The sequence below is a fragment of the Camelus ferus genome, chromosome 6, assembly GCF_009834535.1.
Source record: "Camelus ferus isolate YT-003-E chromosome 6, BCGSAC_Cfer_1.0, whole genome shotgun sequence".
Lineage (NCBI taxonomy): Eukaryota > Metazoa > Chordata > Mammalia > Artiodactyla > Camelidae > Camelus > Camelus ferus.
Window position 1 is genome coordinate 29,552,653 of NC_045701.1, and position 20,807 is coordinate 29,573,459.

The 20,807-nt window shown below is 34.2% G+C and overlaps 3 protein-coding genes across 4 annotated transcripts in view; 2 read left to right on the forward strand and 1 right to left on the reverse strand.

Annotated features, from left to right (window-relative positions):
* Nucleotides 1–20,807, forward strand: part of LOC102505575 (olfactory receptor 11G2) — a 442,453-nt gene that overhangs the window by 138,464 nt on the left and 283,182 nt on the right. The gene's annotated exons all lie outside the window — the stretch shown is intronic.
* LOC102513806 (olfactory receptor 4K3) lies at nt 3,302–4,261 on the reverse strand. The gene has a single exon (XM_006194466.3). The coding sequence runs from the start codon at nt 4,256–4,258 to the stop codon at nt 3,347–3,349; it is 912 nt and encodes a 303-aa protein (XP_006194528.2). The 5' UTR covers nt 4,259–4,261; the 3' UTR covers nt 3,302–3,346.
* Nucleotides 15,384–16,319, forward strand: LOC102512592 (olfactory receptor 4F6). The gene has a single exon (XM_006194463.2). The coding sequence runs from the start codon at nt 15,384–15,386 to the stop codon at nt 16,317–16,319; it is 936 nt and encodes a 311-aa protein (XP_006194525.2).

Genomic DNA, 20,807 nt, shown 5'->3' on the forward strand with positions numbered 1-20,807 from the left:
TGGTACTTCAGAGGAGTATGTCTCAACAGCCTTAGTGCTTCCTTGACACTGAAAATGCACTGTTTGAGTATAAACCATGTTATAGGTGCTTCTTTAAGAGATGAAAAGATAATGCAAGGTTACTTTCAATTCACTGCTTTATTAAATAAATAATACACAGATGCAGTCTAATTTAATAGATTCAAACAATTAATTAGATGTACTTGGAGCAAATATTGAGGGCCCCCTTTATCTTTCCCCTAATCTACCCTTGGAGGTAACAACTATCAATCTCCTAGTGCATCATCCTTCTGTTACTATTCCTGTTAATAGTGGTAAGTGTACATAACATATGCCATTGGAGACAGTTTTTCTTTATCCTTTTTTGTTTTCAGCTTTGTGTTTAAATAAGTTATATATGAAAGGCTGTTATTACTAGATCCCCATTTCTTTCTTTTCTCTTGGCTGTTACTGTCCCTGCCCCTCTCCTCCCTCCCTCCCTCTTTACTGTCTCATTTTCAGTATCTCCAAGTTTTGTTTATATTTTAAATTTCTAGATCTCAAAAAATGTAAATGAATTTATTGCTCGACCAGCCATTTTGTGCCCTGAGGTCTGACCATCTGAGTCTGAGAACATAAAAATTCCATGCTTGTTCATTTTCTTGAGTGTTACAACACCCTTTTCAGGCATCATCTTACATAATCATGATGACACTTAGATACATTTACAGAGGAGAAAACAGGCAAAAAGAGGCTAAGTGATCTTCACTAGTCTTTTTTTAAATTTTATTTTTTATTGAAGTGTAGTTGATTTACAATGTTAGCTTCAGGTGTACAGCAAAGCATTCAGTTACACATATACATACATACATATATATTTTTTCAGATTCTTTTCCATTATAGCTTGTAACAAGAAATTCAATATATTTCCCTGTGCCATACAGTAGGTCCTTGTTGTTTATCTGTTTATATATAGTAATATGTATCTGTTAATCCCAAACTCCTAATTTATCCCTCCCCGACCCTTTCCCCTTTGGTAACCACAGTCTGTTTTCTTTGTTTTCTATGTCTGTGAGGCTATTTCTGGTTTGTAAATAAAATTTGTATCTTTTTTTTCAAGATTCCACATATAGGTGATATCATATGATGTTTGTCTTTCTCTGTCTTTTACTTCACTGAATATGATAATATCTGGGTCCATCCATGTTTCTGCAAATGGCATTATTTCATTCTTTTTTATGGCTGAGTAATATTCCATTATATAAATATACCATGTCTTTTTTTGTATACATAATATATATAATTAACTTTTAATGTATTTTTACTGAACTATAGTCAGCTTACAATGTTGTGTCAATTTCTGGTGTACAGCACAATGCTTCAGTCATATAGGAAAATACATATATTCGTTTTCATATTCTTTTTCACCATAAGTTACTAGAAGATACTGAATATAGTTCCCTGTGCTATATAGTATAAACTATTTATCTATTTTATATATATTAGTTAGTATCTGCAAATCTCATACTCCCAGTTTATCCCTTCCCACCCAATTCGTCCCTGGTAACCATAAGTTTGTTTTCTATGTCCGTGAGTCTGGTTCCGTTTTGTAAATAAGTTCATTTGTCTTTTATTTTTTTAAGATTACACATATAAGTGATATCATATGGTATTTTTCTTTCTCTTTCTGGCTGACTTCACATAGAATGACATTCTCCAGCTCTATCCATATTGCTGCAAATGGTATTATTTTATTATTTTTCATGGCTGAGTAGTGTTCCATTGTATAAATATACCATAGCTTCTTTATCCAGTCATTTGTCAACATTTAGGTTGTTTCTATGTCTTGGCTATTATAAATAATGCTGCTATAAACACTGGGGTGCATGTATCTTTTTGAATTAAGGTTCCCTCTGGATATATGCCCAGGAGTGGGATTGCTGGATCATATGGTAAGTCTATTTTTAGTTTTTTGAGGAATCTCCATAGTGTTTTCCATAATGGCTGCACCAAACTACATTCCCACGAACAGTATAGGAAGGTCCCCTTTTCTCCACAGCCTCTCCAGCATTATTGTTTATGGAGTTCTGAATGATGGCCATTTTGACTGGTGTGAGGTGATACCTCATTGTGGTTTGATATGCATTTCTCTGATAATTGTGATATTGAGCATTTTTTCATGTGCCTTACTGGCCATTTTTATGTCTTCATTGGAGAATTGCTTGTTTAGATCTTTTGCTCATTTTTGGATTGGATTGTTTGTTTTTTGTTACTAAGTTATATGAGTTGTTTATATACTCTGGAAATTAAGCCCTTGTTAGTCACATCATTTGCAAATATCTTCCATTCTGTAGGCTGTCATTTTGTTTTGCTTATGGTTTCTTTTGCTGTGCAAAAGCTTGTAAGTTTAATTAAGTCCCATTTGTTAATTTTTGCTTTATATAATTTTGAGGCCTGGAGTAGGAAGATTTCTTAAGAAAGTTTTGTTATATGTAGTAATGAATAATTCTCAAACTCTGTATATAATCTAGTTCTTACAGTCTATCTGGATGCCGAAATGAATTAAATGGATAGTTTATCCTAAATTTAAACTTTTTGTCCTATCTTCATAACACTTTCCCCCTGCTCTTACATGGTGTAGATAATGAAATCCCTAACCCATTTTTAAATAAAAAGGGAGGAAGCAAAATCCCTGAAGTTTATTGATACATCCATCTTTGTATTTAATCTATATCTTCTAAAATAAAGATAATTACACTGGTTCACAAATGACTAAAACATGGTATTGAGGGAACAGCACTCTCTCCAGATTACAGCGATAATTCGATGGTGAATACTTAATGATTACCTTTTATAGCTGTCTCTCCAGAAGGTAGCTAGAATGTTAACTAGTTGATAGGTTAATTAAGCAATTTGTAAAAATACAGCCAGCAATATTCAGTGCACTGGCTTTTTGAAAAAAATTTAGAGAAGATCTGTGTGAAATGCTTTGCTAAAAGAAATGCTCAGTAGAACAGAAAATTTCAAAATGTGGTGGTCGGTGTTGAAGTAGCAGTAACAACTATAATAAGTAATATTAACATTTTTACTAATTTAAAGTTATCCTTGAGAACAACCAAAATCATGGTTGTAAAGACTAACCAGATTCCAAAATAGGAAATAATTTTACATTCAATGATCAATAAATGATTGTGAAATATAATGGAATTGACACAAAACTTACATCTGGTGATACACATAATTTTCATATGTGAATTGGGGAGTGCATCCCAAGCCCAAGTAACAGGACAGGTGTGGCTAATTTAGGGAGCTCACAGTGGACATTCTGATAATGTAAGGTCCTTAAATACCAACAGAAATCCATAGGCTAACATCGCAGTCTCTGGATGGCGTTTTTAATCTCTTTGTTTCTTAACGTGTAAATGGCTGGATTTAGGACCGGTGTGATGACTGCATAAAATACAGCAAGAAACTTGTCCACCCAGGTGATATGGAGTGGCCACAGATAGATGAAGATGCAGGGTCCAAAGAATAACACCACCACTGTGATGTGGGCAGTGCAGGTGGAGAGAGCCTTGGATGCCCCTTCTTTAGAGTGAAGGCGGACAGTAAGCAGGATATAAAAGTAAGAGAGTAGCAACAGAATGAAGCAGATGGTTGCCAGTACCCCACTGTCAGCATTTATCAACATTTCTAGACTATAAGTATCCATACAGGCTAGCCTGATCACCAGTGGAATATCACAGAAAAAGCTATCCAGTTCCCTCGGTCCACAGAAGGGCAGCTTTATAATTAGAGCTAGTTGGCTTATTGAATGCACAAAGCCAATGATCCATGATGTCATCACTAGCCCAGTGCACTTTTGCCTGTCCATGATGCTGGAGTAATGGAGTGGCTTGCAGATGGCCACATAACGGTCATTGGCCATTGACACAAGCAGTATCATCTCACCCCCTCCAAAGAAATGTCCAAAAAAAATCTGACACATGCAGCCTCCAAAGGAGATGGTCTTATTTTCTTTGAGAAAGTCTGTGATCATTTTTGGGGTGATTACTGAGGAAAGACAGAAGTCAATGAACGAAAGATTGGCTAACAAGAAGTACATAGGGGAGTGAAGATGAAGATCAGCAGTAATTAGGAGCACAATGAAGATGTTGCCTAAAATGGTGATCAAGTAAAGTGAAGAAAATATCAGCAGGAGGAAGGCCTGGAGCTCCCATGAATTACAAAGTCCAAGAATAATAAATTCAGACACCACAGTCTGGTTTACTTCTTCCATTTAGTTCAGTTTGTTCTGAATTTATCTGAAGAAAAGTCATAAAGATCGATTTTCTGAATGAACAGTATGTTCACTGAGAGGGTTTCTCAGACATTGCTGATGGAAGGGTATACTTCAGCCATTACTCTGGAAAAAAAGCTGACCTTTTCTTGTAAAGCTCAATATTTACACATTTTATGGTCCAGCAATTTCCCTCCCACTAACATGCCCAAGGTAAACTGTTGTGTATGTATATAAGGAAAAATTTATAATTATGCTTGTAAGCAGGACAGTGGAATATTATTTAGAACCATAATAAATAAAGTACAACAATACAAAATAGCATAAATGGATATATAATACACTAATGAAGAAAAAAAAGTTCAAAATGGATCCACTCAGCACAATTTTTATAAGGTGAAACGCCATAAGAAAAATAACCTATTTTGCAGGAACTTGTATAAATTATAAAACTATGTAAAAATAAGATGTAAATAACCTCAGCTGTGGGGAGTCCATGGGTCAGGATGAGGATGAGCAAATAAGTTGTATGTTATTATCAACTGTTTAGGTCTTATATTAGATCATGTTTTCACAGGCATAACTTTATTATTAAATAAACAAGCAAACAAACTCAAAATGGCATAGAAAAACAGTGAGACTGTGCTATAAATCAAGAATTATGATCAATTCAAATACTGTGGATCTGAGGTAAAATAGCATTTTTTAAGAATGTCTTGTGTTATTGAATTATAGTTGATTTACAATAAATTCTCCATTTGCAGCCATATGGATGGACCTAGAAAATACTACACTTAGTGATATGAGAAAGAGAAAGACAAATAACTGTATGGTATGTCCTAAACATGGAATCTAAAAAATAATAACAAAAATGACATTTTATTGTTTGGGGGTTGTAGAGTAGAAAGATAGCATCTAAATAAACATTTTTAGCACATTATTGAAGGTTAGTAATGTTTTTGTTAATAAATACATTAATAAAGTAATCAGTTGAAAAGAGATATTAGCACTAGTTTTGACAAATGAGAAAACTTTCTCACCAACATAGTTAACTAAATATAAGAGTAGATAAACTAATCAAAAAGAGGATGGTTAACAATCAGTGGAAGAATAAATGTTCCAGGCATAAGGAATAAATCACGAGCATCAGGAAGAAATATTTTCTGTTTGTGAAACTCGAAGCTACATAACCTATAAGAAATTACACAAAGCCTGAGGTATACATCAACTACAGAGACTCCTGAGATTTAGTCTCGAATATCAGGCTTGAAAATATTTTAGTATTGGAAAGCCCCTTTTGCCAGACATGATCTAGAACCACAGAATACACAATCTGCTTGTATATTTCTGATTCAAAACAAGATCGTCTCCGAGAAACTGAAATCTAGGAATCTCTGCATGGACTGAAATGGTCCAAAATCTGTGATTAAGACTTGGACAGAGACTATGCCCCAAGTTACTTGAGAAAAACAATTTTGTGTTACAAATGTGAAGGTTCTTTGGACTTGAGACTCTGGCTACACATTTTCATAGTTAGTAAATCTCTCCATTTCCATTATTTCCATAGAAAGCTATTTCCATTCAGTCTCACATGCCTTAGCCTGAGAAGCCATAATTTTTGAAGTGCATTATGTTCTCCCTAACAATTATTGACAGAAGATTTACTTTTACAGTAACATTGTAAATGGCATATACAAGCTAATTAGACTTCTTATTAACAAGTTAGAGAAACTTTGTCTTTAAACTACTCATTTGCTGCAATTGAAATTCATTCCTTTAAAAATCTAACAATATTATAAAGCTGAAAAATAGATTTATATTCTTTCTTACTCTCTCCCTTTTTACTTTAATTTTCTCTCCTCTGTCTTCATTTTTTTCTTTTTTTCTTCTCCTCCTCCTTTTTCTTTTAAAAATGTCTGGCTCTCAAGTGCTTTGCCTCATGGGTCAGTTATTTCCAACAGTCATTACTGATTCTTGATGATTGGTGTTCATAGCTCTCTATCAAAATTGGGAACCATTTTCTATTTCACTCAGAGGTATATTAAACATTTTAAATCACTGTTCTGTTACAGTGGTAACAATCCGATTCACTGCTGAAAAAGCCAAGTCAACAAATGATACATGGGTTTACCGTCACTGTTCTCTATGGTTGGAGCTGCTGATGATATTGTTGTTGCTTAAGTCTATGTAGTTATCAGATACCAGGGACAAAAATAAGAATGGAATTAGAAAGTACTAGATGTAGGAGGGGCTTTTAATTTTTTCTGGTATGATAAGTAAGAATTTATTAAATATTTTCTTACTGTGTACTCTGATTACTTTTGAGTACTTTGGTGAAAAAGAAATAGGCTGTAGATATTGTTGGTTATACCAAAGTAAAAGCCTGTGCCTGCTTTTTCAGCTAATACTTGCTTTAAAATTGTTTAATATTATTTTAGTTGAATTACAAAAGACAAAATATTACTGCTGAAATAATTATATTAATGGCAATAGCAATATTAATAATACTGTTATAAATAATTTTCAATCATAGATGAGAGGTAAATCTAAAGATTCTAAAAATATAACTGTAAAATCAAATAACAAAGTAGAACTTACAAGGAAGAATCAAAATTTAGCAAAATATAAAAGGAAAAGATAAAAGAAAATGAGACAATTTCCATTTTCTTTTTTGAGCTGCTAATTTTAGGGTCATTTGAAAACTAAGTCAATCGGTTTCATTGTGTCTCCCTGTTTTTCTTTCTCTCTCCGAATACCTCCCATGTGCTAGAAAGTTTCCCTAACGTTGTCTAAGGTAGTGTTCACAATAACCCCATGAAATAGGTCTTATTGAGAGTTTGGCTCTTAGTGTAACCTGTTACAAGGCTCAGAGCTGAGAAATAGTGTAACTGGGGTGCACACCCAGTGTTCTCTAACTCCATTGCTTCTGTGGTGTCATTCTGTGTCTCCTCTGTTCAGTTCCAAGAGCATAATTCCATTTCCATGGTAACTACTGACTGTTATAACTTTTGAGAGGTTTCTCTACATATTCTCTGTCAGGTTTCTTTCTGAGCTAAATTAGTAACAATCACTTTCTCCAGTGTTTCGGGGTTTCCGTTAATTATAGTCAAATATCTGTGTATCGAACACAGTTTTCCTTAACTCAAGGAAACTGTGGACCCTGATGATTGTGGCTCTGTGAGAACATGAGGACCTCCTAAACGTATTTAGGGAGCTATGAGACTGTGTAGAAGGCATTCCTTTTGATGCTGTAAAATCCAGAAGTCCCAAGATGTAGGTGGGAGAAGAAATCTTTGATATTTCTGGAAGCTATGCAGCCATTCCAACTCATTCTAATTAATATGTATGGAAATATGGTATTAAAACATTGTGACATTGTCTCTTACATGTGATAGAGGAAGCAAACTAAGGGAGAAGTTAAGAAATTTACAGAGTATAGACCATAGCTTCTTACCAGAGAAACACCATATTTGATCAGATTCTTTTCCAGGGGTAAAGCATTTTCCATATTGTAATTAGAATCTGAAATAAAACCATATTGCACCAAAACAAATAATCCACTTCCGTCGTGACCAGTGTTAATGGGAGTGTGTGAGGCATATATTTACTGTAGAGGGTGGCCTCTGGGGTAGGCAGCTTTCAAGCTACCCATGCTACGTTCCTTTGGGACCTCTCAATTTTGGAGTTTCTCAGAATTGAGAGTATCACCTGGAAAGTATGCCTTTTCTCAGGTCTGAGAGAGAGACCTGGTGTGTACAGTTATAAAAGTTCTAATGATGGAAGTTAAGCACAGTTTTAAAGCACTTCTTTGGTTAACTTTTTTTTTTCTTTTAAAGAAAAACATTATTTCAGAATTAACTTGCCATTTCTAGTCCCAGATGACTTCGGTGAGTGGACAGGGGATGACCAGCAGTAGGAGATGAGCTAGTCATTTGACTCATCAATTCTACTCCTAGGTATTTACCCCAAAGAATTAAAAACAAGTATTCAAACAAAAACTTGTACACAAATGTCATAGTAGAACTATTCACAATGGCCAAAGATGGCACATTTTCATCAGCTGATGAATGAATCAACAACTGTGGTAATACATACAAAGGAATATTATTTATCTATAAGAAGGAATGATGTCTTGATACACACTTCAACATGGATGAACTTGAAAACATTATGCTAAATGAAAGAAGCCAGACTCTTAAGGTCACATGTTGTTTTGATTCTCTTTATATAAAGTATCCAGATTGGATAAATCCGTAGAGATAGAAAGCAGATTAGTGATTTCCAGGGGCTGAGAGAGAGAGGAATGGACAGTGACTGCTCAATGGATATGGGGTTTTCCTTGGGGTGATGAAAATATGTTGAAGCTAGGTAGAGGTGTGATTGCAATATTATGAATGTACTAAATGCCATTGGATTGTACCTTTCAAATGACTGATTTTCCATTATGTGAATTTTACCTTGATAACAAAATTTAATACTAAAAGAAAAATAAATGAGGAATTTTTTTCATTATAAATTCATATTTTAGTTATCTACTTTGTTTTAGCTCATTTTTTTTTCAGTCATACTTGGCTTAGGTTTACCTTTCCCTTTTTTTAGGTAAAAAATGTACTTTTGGTATAATCACACACTAGGGTTTTTTTTGTTTTTGTTTTTCATTTGTCTCCAGCTTAAATGCTATGTAGAACTGAGTATAAAATACTGTAAAATGTAAATCACTAAAAGCAATTTAACTAACAAAAATCAAGTTTGTCAAAACAACATGCTGAATTGGAGCTCTTATAATAGTGTTAAATGATGTAAGAATGTATGATATTTGGTCTTCTCTGTGTGTACATTGCTTTTCTGAGCAAGCCTTATAGAATTACAGATATTCAGTATCTCTGGATTTAGTTAATTGAAAAAAAAATCACTGGGCTGAATCCCAAGGCACACAAATTCTAGCCCCTTTTCTACTACCAACTGATAAGTCACAACCTTATTTCTTCATCTGATCGGGAACAATACTGCATTTTCATCTCACTGTTAGAAAGAAGAAATGAAATAATATAGGTAAAAATACTCAAAAAAGTAAAAAGCTAAATAGATCTGTGAAATCTTATTTATCTGTCACAACAGTAATACAGAAACGAGGCAGCATAGTGTAGGGATTAAATCCATGGACTTTGAAATCAGAAATAATCATATTTGAATATTGGATCTGACTTTAGCATAGTGACCTTTGCCAACATGTTGTCTTTCCGTATTATTTAATGTTACTGTCTCCCAAATGGGGATGGTAATTGTATATTTGAGGTAAAAAGCAGGTACAGTGTTTCTAAGGATGTTGCATGAATATGCTTTCAACAGAATTCTAAATAACTTTCTAATGTTTGTTAATTGGTATTCTTTTTCACTGGTATTAGTCTAAATAGTATTTAATTTGTACATAGGCATTAAAATGTTAGGAGTTGCTGATTTTCCTTGAAGATATTTGGCTATCGTGTTGTTAGCCACAGCTTCCTTTTTTTCCATTTACTTTTGTAACCAAACTCTAATACTTTTTTCTTCTCTTAATGTCATGGGAATTCAAAGTAGAGTTCTCATGATAAATGACCTAGGGACTCAGGTCACTTGAGTTACCAGGTTGTTACCAAAGGCTGTTGTTGGCACTGGAGCAGTTGTGAGGAGCACTAACTGCAGAGATCAAAGAAGGAAACATTTCTTAAAAGGTCCAATACTAGGGAAAGTATTGTTTTCTGAGACCTGGTATTTTTTGGTTGTTGTCGTTTGTTTTCTGTTGTTTGTTTGTTTGTTTTTGGTCAGGTAAGTGGGGGCAGTGTAATGTAAGTGAAGAGCCTGCTAAAATTACCAGCTCTTTTCCCGATGTGGGTAAAGCATAGCACCTCTGCCAACATTACAAAAATTCCATCCCCCTCAGCCTTCCCTCCCACTCTTTCTTGTCTCTATTCATATTTTTCAGTTCAACAAGCATTTGTTGAACCACCATATGAGTCTTTCCAAGGGGAAGATAGACTTTTCAATGTTAGGTTGCATGAAGTGCTCCCTGTACTTAGATTGTGACTCGATTTACAGGGAGATTTTTGTACTTGGACTTTATTTTACTAGGAACTAGAAAGGACCTTGGAAATTGGTTTTAATGTGAATTGCCTTTGACCATTTGTGGCGATTTCTAGAATGACAATTGTTTTTTTAATTCTACTGGCATCAGTTTTCAATAGTACTAAGATATAAAGTACAACAGTCTTTACCAAGAAACAATTACTGTCAACTGTCCATGCATTTATATGCATATACATGGCCACATCCAGCCGCTTGGCTTCTCTCTGAAACTCACAACACTTAGGTTGGTCAGGACTTATGACTAAGACATGGTCCCTGCTCTAAAGAAACTCATACTCCTAGCAGGGGAGACAGACAGACTGGTCAACTGTAAATTATAATGTCATGAAAAAAGTATTACGAGAGATTTGCATGTATGATGTGAGAGCGTAGTGGAGGGATACGTAAACCAGACTGGAAGAGAGAGGGAGACGTCCTTGAGTAACTCCTGCAGAGATGGAATTTTTAGAACAAGAACTAATCAGCCAGAAGGTCAAGGATACCTTTAGTGCAGAACAAAATATGGGTAAACCTAATGTTAATGAAAGAACAAGGGTCCTTGTAATTCATGAGGTTTGTGAGATGAAGAGGTGAGATAAGAAGCCAGGAAGTGGGTTGTAAACAGTCCCCTGGAGCTTTATGAGCCATGCTGAGATGTTGTGAAGGCAGGGTAAGTTATTGAGGGTTTGTAAGCAGTGAGCAGGCAACAAGAGCTGGGAACCCCTCCCTAGGTGTGCTGTTTTAACTGCTTCCTGTTTAACTTGCATGGTATTCCTTCTTGCTTGCTTCTATTCTTCTCTCCCATTTCTTTTCTCACCTTGTCCCTATCCCTTCTCTCCACTCCCTTCTCTTTTCTTTTCATGTCATCTCCTTCCTTACTGGTATCAAGCAACTAGACAGTAAATAGATTTTAAAGAAACTATCAGTAGACAGTTGCCAATAGGAAGTTTTATCTGTGGCTATTAAGCTCTTAAAGAGAACATTTTCTATTAAGGGGCTATTGTAATTTTTTTAATGAGTAAACAGTTGTTGACACACTTGTAAAGCTTTATTTCAATTTTTAAGTGCTTATTTGTATGGCATTGACATCATCACTACACTCTGAATTTGAAGTGCTGTGCATCTCGAACCTCTTATTTTATATTTAGAAATCCAGTTTAAAGTCAAAAGCAATTCCAGGTTAATGCCATTTAAGTAAAAGAAATGTAGACCTTAGGAAGTGAAAAGCCATATGTATTTCTACTTTTCAGGATTGACTACTGGTAATATTTGGTGTGCATTCTTGGAATCTGTTTTTTAAATTCAAACTTACACTCTTCATTTTATATATATATATACAATGAAATGTGTGTGTGTGTGTGTGTGTGTGTGTGTGTGTGTGTGTGTGTATGGCTGTTGGATGTTCTTGCTTTTATTCAGTATTTGTTTCCAGATCTTTAAGGACATGTAATAAACTGACCTTTCTCAGCATTTTACCAAGGTAACACATAGTACTGGTTATTATGCAACAATTTCTTGCAGGAATTAATGTTGGCCATGAGTATACATAGACAAACATATTAAACTCTAATAATTTTTTGAGAACATCAACATTGTTTTTCTATAATGGCAGGCATAGTATTGTTTTTAATGCACTTTCTTGTTTTCACTTAAATTGAAAATCTTTCCAGATCTGTGTATGTAGAACTATTTATTTTATTTAATAGCATCATAATATTCCATGGTATATATGTACTACAATGTGAGGAATTCCTTCTTTAATGATTGACATATGTCAACAACATTCTCAATATATATGTGTGAATGTGTGTGTTACTATATACATGTTATATAAATACAGATGCTACATATACATAATATTTGCCCTTGTGCTAGTATGTCTAGAAATAGATTTGTACAATTTAATTTCTAATAAATATTGTCAATTGTTACACATCTTCAACAATGTATAAGAGTAGCTTTTATACTGACGTCTTGCTAACACTGGAAATTCCTTTTTATTCTCACCTGTCTCTTCTCTTTTTCTTTCTTTTTCCTTATCAAGTGGTACAACAAAACTATGAATCTCCTAATCACCTCTAATGATGAGGCTGAGCATCAATAAATATGTTTATTGGCCACTTGTGCATCTTACTGTTCCTATTGTCAGTTACATGTGTATGTTTCCTCGCTTTTTCAAGTAAGACCTTCTCCTTGTAGAGTTAATATATTGACCTTTCTATCAAATATAATCCTTTGTTTGACTGATGCCAGTATTTCCGCTTCCTATTGAAATGTATCAGATGAAGATAGTTTGTATTAATAAATGAATTTTTAACATTTAAAAAATAGAGAAAAACAGAAAAAAGAATCATCTAATTTTCCTACTAAGAAAAAAATCAATCAGTACTTTTTTTTTTAACTAACATTTCTTTTGTTCTTTGAAACGTATTTATTTATTTTGCACAATTGGGAATATACTGAATATACTTTTTGTGTGTACTAGAATATGTATATTTTAAAATCTACATGTTGTATGATCAAAGCTTTTTGATAGTTTTGGTTATAGCTCCTTTGAAATGTCACATCCACTGCCGTTAACCTTGGTGATTGTCCCATTCTCCCTTGCTCAGTCCTGTTCTGTTTATTTTCTCAGTTATTGGCTTTAAATTCTCTATCTAGTGCCCTTCTGTCAGGGCCTCCTAGTACCATCCCTCTAGTGTTTCTTTTTGGCTGTTATACCTTCTCCATGTCCATAACCCTCACGGTGTCCTTCCTGACTAGCCTGGCTACCTTCAAGTCTGTTCTTGGCTACAGCAGGCTCAAGGTGCTCCAGCCTACTTATGATGCCTTCTTGTTTAGGCAGTGCAGGGCTGTGCCCAAGGGAGAGCCCGGGCAGAGGGGAGTGACACAGGGAGGAGGGACAACATGGGAGAGAATAGTGGTTAGTGGTGCAGGGCCTGGAGGGAAGCTTGTTGTTGGCAGTGCAAATGGGGGACCCGTGGTATTCAGTTCAGGTGTGGAACAAGCATCAGTAACTGGGTTTAGTTATTTAGAGATAAGGGAGTTTAGACAATCATGCATGGAAAAAGATACGTTACTATATTATATTGAACTGTATAAAATTGATACTTGACCTTCTTTGAACTTACCAAAGGAAGAACTTCATATGATTCAAACTAATAAAAGCGTATAAGCCCAGAGATGAACAATTTATTGACAAAAATTAAAGATAAGCATCTTTCTATTTTTCCCTAGATATATTAAGTTTTAAAAAATAGATTTCCTATACATTTTTCTTGTAAATTTTTCTTTTTTTTTCAATTGTCTATTATTCACTTATTTCATAGCACTGATTTTTGTTTCTATATATGAAGAATAATGCCTTCTCCAGGAGGAAGAACTATGAATATTTTAAGTCTCTATTGTGAGCATTGATGTTATTTCTTATTTTTCTTTTTATCAACAGTGGTATAATAGGTGCCCCTTATAGCTTAATTTTTAGCTTACCCATTATTATTACACTAAGCAAATTTCTTGAAGTGAGATTCTTAGTCACAAGTTAAGGAAAATTTTCAACTTTTGGTATCTATTTTGAATGTACCTTCTAAAGAAACTGTATCAATTTTTACTCTCATTATCAGTGTATGAATGTGGCCTTTTCCTCACAGCCTCATCCATGATAAGTCATCAATTTTTAAGCCTTTGAAACTTGTTAGTAGAAAATAGCACCCCAAGGCAATATTATGTACATTTCGTTGATTACTAAAGAGGGTTTTACTCTTCATATGATTATCGACTACTAGGATTTCTTTTTTTGTCAGTAGTTTTATGTTTTGCTCATTTTAAAATTGGTACACCACACTTTATCTGTTTGGAAGAGCTAATTTCATATTAAAAATGTGAATCGTTTGGCTGATATTTTAAAACAATTTTCCAAAGTGTGTTTTTACTTTTATTTTTATAGTGCTTATATCTCCATATAAGATATCTGTATGTATATCTTTATACACTGTCTTTATGTATCTATCCAAATTTATGTACAAGATGAATTTAATACTTTGGATACTGCCAAGTATTATTTCTTCCCTGATTTGTTAATATGGGATATACTAAGAATGAATTTTCCACCTTAATGTGGGTTTAAATATTCTTTTACTTTCTTTTGGCTTGTCTCTCTTTTTAATGTTTAAATATCCATCTGAAACTTCTTTGAGTTTATTGTGTGAGGCAAAATTTACATTTTTCCAAATTTATCTGGTGTACCAACACCACTGGCTAAATAATGCACCCTGTCCACACTGATGTGATATGATCTCAGTAGTCTCTTGAGGTCACTCTAAGTTTACTCTAGCCCTCAATCCATTCTTTACATTGAAGCTTTGGGTAACTATTTGAAAGCATGATCAGCTACTGCTGAAAGTCACCCCAAATTTTCTATTGCTCTTAGGATAAAAAGCAAAGTTCTTATCATGGATACAAGAGTCCATCCTGTCTGGTGTATTACTCCACCTAATGGGCAATCATTCATTCTCAAGTCTCACTGGCCTTCCTGTCCCAGGGTCTTTGCACATGGCATTTCCAAAGTCTGGACTCCTCCACTTACTCTTCAGTAGTAACTCCCTGTTTAGCAGAATCTGTTCAAGCACCACAGTGATGAGTCATGTTGTCCTCGTAGTCCTCTGTTCTTTTCCTTCAAATCAATTGTCAGAGTTGTATGTGTATTTACAGTTACTTAATGTCTAGCTCCACCATTAGCCTGTACACCTCAGAAAGTCAGAATTAGTATTTTACCTCAGACCTTGATGTAGTACCTGGAGTATGGTAGATACTCATTAGGAATATCAGTTAACGCTCACTAGGTAGGTTAGCTGAAGGAATAAATTAATGCATGAATTTTTCAAGACATCTTAATGGCTGTTAGTAAAGATTGCTTTTCTTAAAACTAGATTTAAATAAAAGCGTATATCTGTTTATTTTAATTTTGATAAATCCTTTGGTTATGATTTTGTTTTTGATCTTTAGGTATCACCAGACAAAGCCAATGTATGAAGCAAATTACTCTTTGGTGTCTGAATTTGTGTTCCTGGGACTTTCTAACTCTAGACCTGTGCAGCATTTCCTCCTTGCCTTCTCTACAGTGTTATATGTAACAATTGTTCTAGGAAACCTCCTTGTTGTGTTTGCAGTGACCTTTGACCCTCATCTACATTCCCCCATGTACTTCCTTTTAGCCAACCTCTCATTTATTGATTTGTGTTTTTCCACCTTAACTGTTCCAAAGATGATCTCTGACCTGTACTCTGGGCACAAAATCATATCCTTCCAAGGGTGTGTCATCCAGATATTTGTCCTTCACATCCTGGGTGGATCTCAGATGGTGCTGCTTACTGCCATGGCCTTAGACCGATATGTGGCCATATGTAAGCCCCTGCACTACCTGACCATCATGAGCCCACGGATGTGCCTTCTGCTTCTGTGTGGTGCTTGGACTACTGGCCTCATTCACTCAGTGGTCCAGTTAGCTTTTGTTGTCCATCTGCCTTTTTGTGGTCCTAATGAAATAGATAGCTTTTACTGTGACCTTCCTTGGTTTATCAAACTTGCCTGCATAGACACCTATAGAATGGAATTCCTGGTTACTGCCAACAGTGGGTTCATTTCTGTGGGCACTTTCTTCTTGTTGATTGTCTCTTATGTTTTCATCCTGGTCACCATATGGAAACGTTCTTCAGGTGGTTTGTGTAAGGCCCTCTCTACTCTGTCAGCTCACATCACTGTGGTGGTTTTGTTCTTTGGACCATGCATCTTTGTTTACATGTGGCCATTTCCCACGGTGCCAGTGGATAAGTTTCTTGCCATTTTGGACTTTATGATTACGCCCATCCTGAATCCTGCCATTTACACATTGAGGAACAAGGACATGAAGATGGCAATGAGGCGATTGAGTAGTCAGCTCCTGAGTTGGAGGAAGATCTAAATAACTCAGGAGAGCACAAATGGTACCTTCTGTAAGCACTGTTGTAAACATTAAAACAAATTATATCATGTTAAGGCAATTTATTGTCTTTAATCCAGCAGCTTGAAAATCCTTGGATAGATCATTCCAAATTAATGACCAAAAATGTGATTGTATATTTTTATTATTTATCTGTAGGCTATTTTACACAGTTTTGAGATTATTAAATATATGAAATGTACTTTGTGAGACCTACATTTTGAATAATCTATAAAATATCTTAAATATTTTTTATGAATTCTGGTTCACAGTGCTGTATTGGCATATTTTCCTTCGTAATCATTGTAAAAAATTCTCAGTTAAAGAGAATGATTGGTTCTGTCTTAAGAATTTTTGACCAAGGAATGCAGTATTATTTTCTAAAGTGATTCTGGTTGCTTTTGCTTCTTTCCCTTCCTTTACTCTGTTACTGTGATATACTCAATTACATGAATATAGCTTTGGAAAGAAGTTTAATTTCTTTATTAGATTAAATATTCACTAATAGTCACATATGCTGAAAACAATACAGTGGACAAAAATAGTTAAACAGTTTGAAATTTTTTTTGGATCTGTTCTCTAAGAAGGCAAAGTTATGTCTTCTTCCTCTCCACTTTGCTTTTAACTCTCCCCTTTTATTGTGTGCTGACAGTAAAAGGGTATGAATTAAGCAGTAACATTCATCAAAGGGTAGAGCTGGGCTGGGAGTGAAAAAATGTTTAATGAAAGAGAGGAAACTCAGATGTAGTGTTTCTCGACCATGGATACAATGCAGTACTGAACCCCACTCTGTGTTTAAGCATGAAGCCTATGCTTTTAGACATATGGACCTGAGACTCACCACCATACAAAGCAAAACATCTTTTGAAATTCTTTTACCTGTTGAAATTGTATTCTTATACTGAGATGGAATTTGCTTCCCTAGATATTTCATACTGTGTTCTTCTTTTTGTAATCTGGAATTGTGCAGAGTAAAATATCTTCTATACTGTCTTTTTTATGTTTGGAAAAAAATGATTCTATATCTTCTTTTAAGGTGAAATACTCCTCAGGCTAAACATACTGAGTCCTAAATCTTTTTAGGCAAAATTCATTTTGAAAATTTCATGAGAGGTTTTTTTGTTTGTTTTTAATTATGAGTAAACCTGAAATATCAGCTTTAACTTTATGTTAAAATCTATTTCTGTTGGATTCTGGGCCTAAGCAGACACTGATTCCAGCTAGACAACCATATAATAGCCCATAATAAAGGAAATCTCATTAAACCTGAAATCTGAAATATGTAAGAACACTTGAATCAGAAACTCAAATCTTTGAATGAAAATGACTAAAAATATTAAAATTAAAAATGAGAGTTGATGGATGGAAACTAAATTTTTGGTGGTGAGCATGCTGTATACACACAGAAGTAGAAATATCATGTTGTACATTTGAAACATATAATGTTGCAAACCAGTGTAATCTCAATTAAAAAATAAATTAAAAGTAAGAGCCAACTTAAACTCAGAACAAAATTTGAACAAGAAGAAATCATTTCAAAAATGAACACCAAAATACAACGTACCCAAAGAGACTAGAATATTCAAAATTACAATGAATGATACAGGAAATAAAGGTGAAAAGAACCAAGAAATGAAACCCAATTAAAGAAAGAAGTAAAAAAAGTTTCAGAGAGAAAGTTTTATAGAACCATGCAAATAATATTTAATATTATATAATCTGAAAATGAGACTTTGCAATAGAAATAATATTTCAAACTTTTATTAACGTGTGTGAAATGAAAGACCAGAATCTATTTAATGAAATAACTTATAATCACCTTGGGATAGTTGACCTTAGATGGTTAATTCCAAGACATATTTTAGTAAAATTATTAAGTATTTAAAATACAGTATCTTCTGAGCTTCCTATCAAAGTAACATAAGTAACTTATAGAGGAGAGAAAATTGAGTTGGTGTCAGACTTCCTGATAGTAGTATATAAAGAGAGATAATGATTGAACTACATTTCCAAAAGAGTCAAGGAAATAAAATGTGAGATAAAAAATTAATGTAAAGCCAATCTGTCCTTCATGTACATAAAAATTAATTAAACATATTTTAAGTACGAAAGCTTTTGTTGAAGACTGTGTGCATAAGCCCTTCCTGGGAAACCATCTAAAGGACCAGCTCCATCCCAACAAGAGCTATTTGGGAAACTTCAGCAATACTGGGGCCTAAAATTTAACACTTTCTATTAAAGACTTAGGACTTAAAAGTGAGGCTGCACATGAAAGAATGGAATGTTAAGTGTTAAATCTGATAAATTAAACATTTTTAATGGAGGAGAGATAGAGAAGCAAAAAGTAGAAAAATGTGTTGATGTTCTCAGCAGCAGTAAGTGTCCAAAAATAACTGGCAACGCAAATAATGAAAGCCGATATTTTAAAAGTGAAGTAATAACTAAGAGAATTACAGAAAGATAGATGCTACAAATGATAAAATTTTATACCAAAACAATACAAAAATTAATTTAAAAGAATTAAGTGAAATAAAAGGAACAAAATTATGAAAGACATGCTAATAATAACATAAAACAAAGCTTCACAAAAAACAAAATAGGACAGATCTATTAACTGGCACTGACAAACCATTTTTGGAAGAGGAAATGAATGACTGAATTGAAAAATGAGGAGGTCATTGGTGACTCTGGAAAAGAAAGTATCAGTGGAATGGTGGATGTAAAAGCTTGACTGGATGGTGTTCAAATGAGAATTGGTTCAACCTAAGACAGGTCAAGTGGGAACTATAAGTGAAAATAAAAATTTCCAAATAATATAATCACCCAAATCTAGATTTCTGGGTGTATGGATATTTATCAGATTTGTGTTCCAGGTCCAGTGGAGAATTTTTTGATGTTCAAGTTCATGTAACTGCACATATCAGTTATTGGTTATTTAATGTCTAGTTCCTTCACCAAAGAGTAACTTTCCTGGAGGCAGGTGGTATATGTTGGGTACTTTCAGTGAGCTATCAGTGAAAGCTTATTGAATAAATGGATTTTAAAAGTTTAAATTTAAAAGTTTTAAAAAGCACCTTGTGCCAGGTAGTATAACTTTTTTAAAGTACACAGTTTGAAACCAATTTAAATCTTCTTTCAACATTTCTAACAGACTTAGTTTTAGTTTTTTCTTTTATATAAGGAATTTTATATAAACAGAATATCAATAACTAGAGAAAAATAGTCTGTGGTATACAACTGATATTCCTGGACCTTTATAACTTCTGGCTAATATAGGACTTCCTAGCTGCCTTTCATATTTTTAAAAACATTCTTATCACCCCTAAAAACTTTGTACCTGTTAAGCATTCAAACCCAAATTTCTTCTTCTTCCATTTCCTGGCAACCATTAATCCATTTTCTGTCTTTATGGATTTGACTATTTTGGTCAAATTTTTTTGGTCAAAAATTCCATAGAAATGGAATCTTATATTATGTGGCATTTTGTGTGTATGGCTTCTTTCACTTAGCATGTTTTCAAGGTTCATCCATGTTGTCACATGTATCAGAATGTCATCCCTTTTAATGGTTGAATAATATTCCATTGTATGGATATACCTTATTTGTCTATCTATTCATCAGTTGATGGATGTTTGGGTTGTCTCTACCTTTTGGTTCTTGTGAATAGTGTTACTAAAAACATCTGTGTACAATTTTTTGTTTCAACACCTGTTTTCAGTTCTCTCGAGTGGAACTTCTGGGTCATATGGTAACTTTATGTTCAACATATTGAGACACCATCAAACTGTTTTTCACAGTGCCTATAAAATTTTACATTCTCTCTAATACTGTATGAGCAATCCAATTTCTCCATATTCTTATCCACACTTGATGTTTTATTTCATTAGTTTTTATTATGGCCAATCTACTGGGTGTGAAATTATATATCATTGTCCTTTTAATTTTCATTCCTGTAATGACTAATGAGGTTGAGCAGCTTTTCATGTGCTTGTTGGTTGGCCATTTGTATATCTTCTTGAGTGGAATGTTTATTCAAATCCTTCTCTCATGTTTAAATTGGGTTGTTTGTCTTTTTATTGCTGAGTTTTAATAGTTCTCTATATATTTTGATTACCATGCCTGTTTAGTTTTCTAAGGCTGCAATAAAAATTTACTACAAACTTGGTGGTTTAAAACAACATGAATTTATTCTCTCACAGTTTTGGAGGCTAGAATTGGAAATCAATGTGCTGGCAGGGCTAAGCTCCCTCCTAAGGCTCTAGGGGAGAATCCTTCCTTGTCACTTCCGATTGCTGGTGACTCTAGGTGTTTCCTGGTTTGTGTCTACATAACTCCAACCTCTACTTCATCTCCATGTGGCTTCACCTCTGTATCCTTGTATTCTCCTGTTTCTTATTAGGACATTTATGTTTCTTATTAGGACATTTATTATTCAGGTTCTCCAGGATGATCTCAAGATCCTTATTATAT

Bases quoted from the DNA above. Each gene is read 5' to 3' on its own strand.
- LOC102512592 (XM_006194463.2), top strand. From the start codon at position 15,384: ATGTATGAAGCAAATTACTCTTTGGTGTCTGAATTTGTGTTCCTGGGA.
- LOC102513806 (XM_006194466.3), bottom strand. From the start codon at position 4,258: ATGGAAGAAGTAAACCAGACTGTGGTGTCTGAATTTATTATTCTTGGA.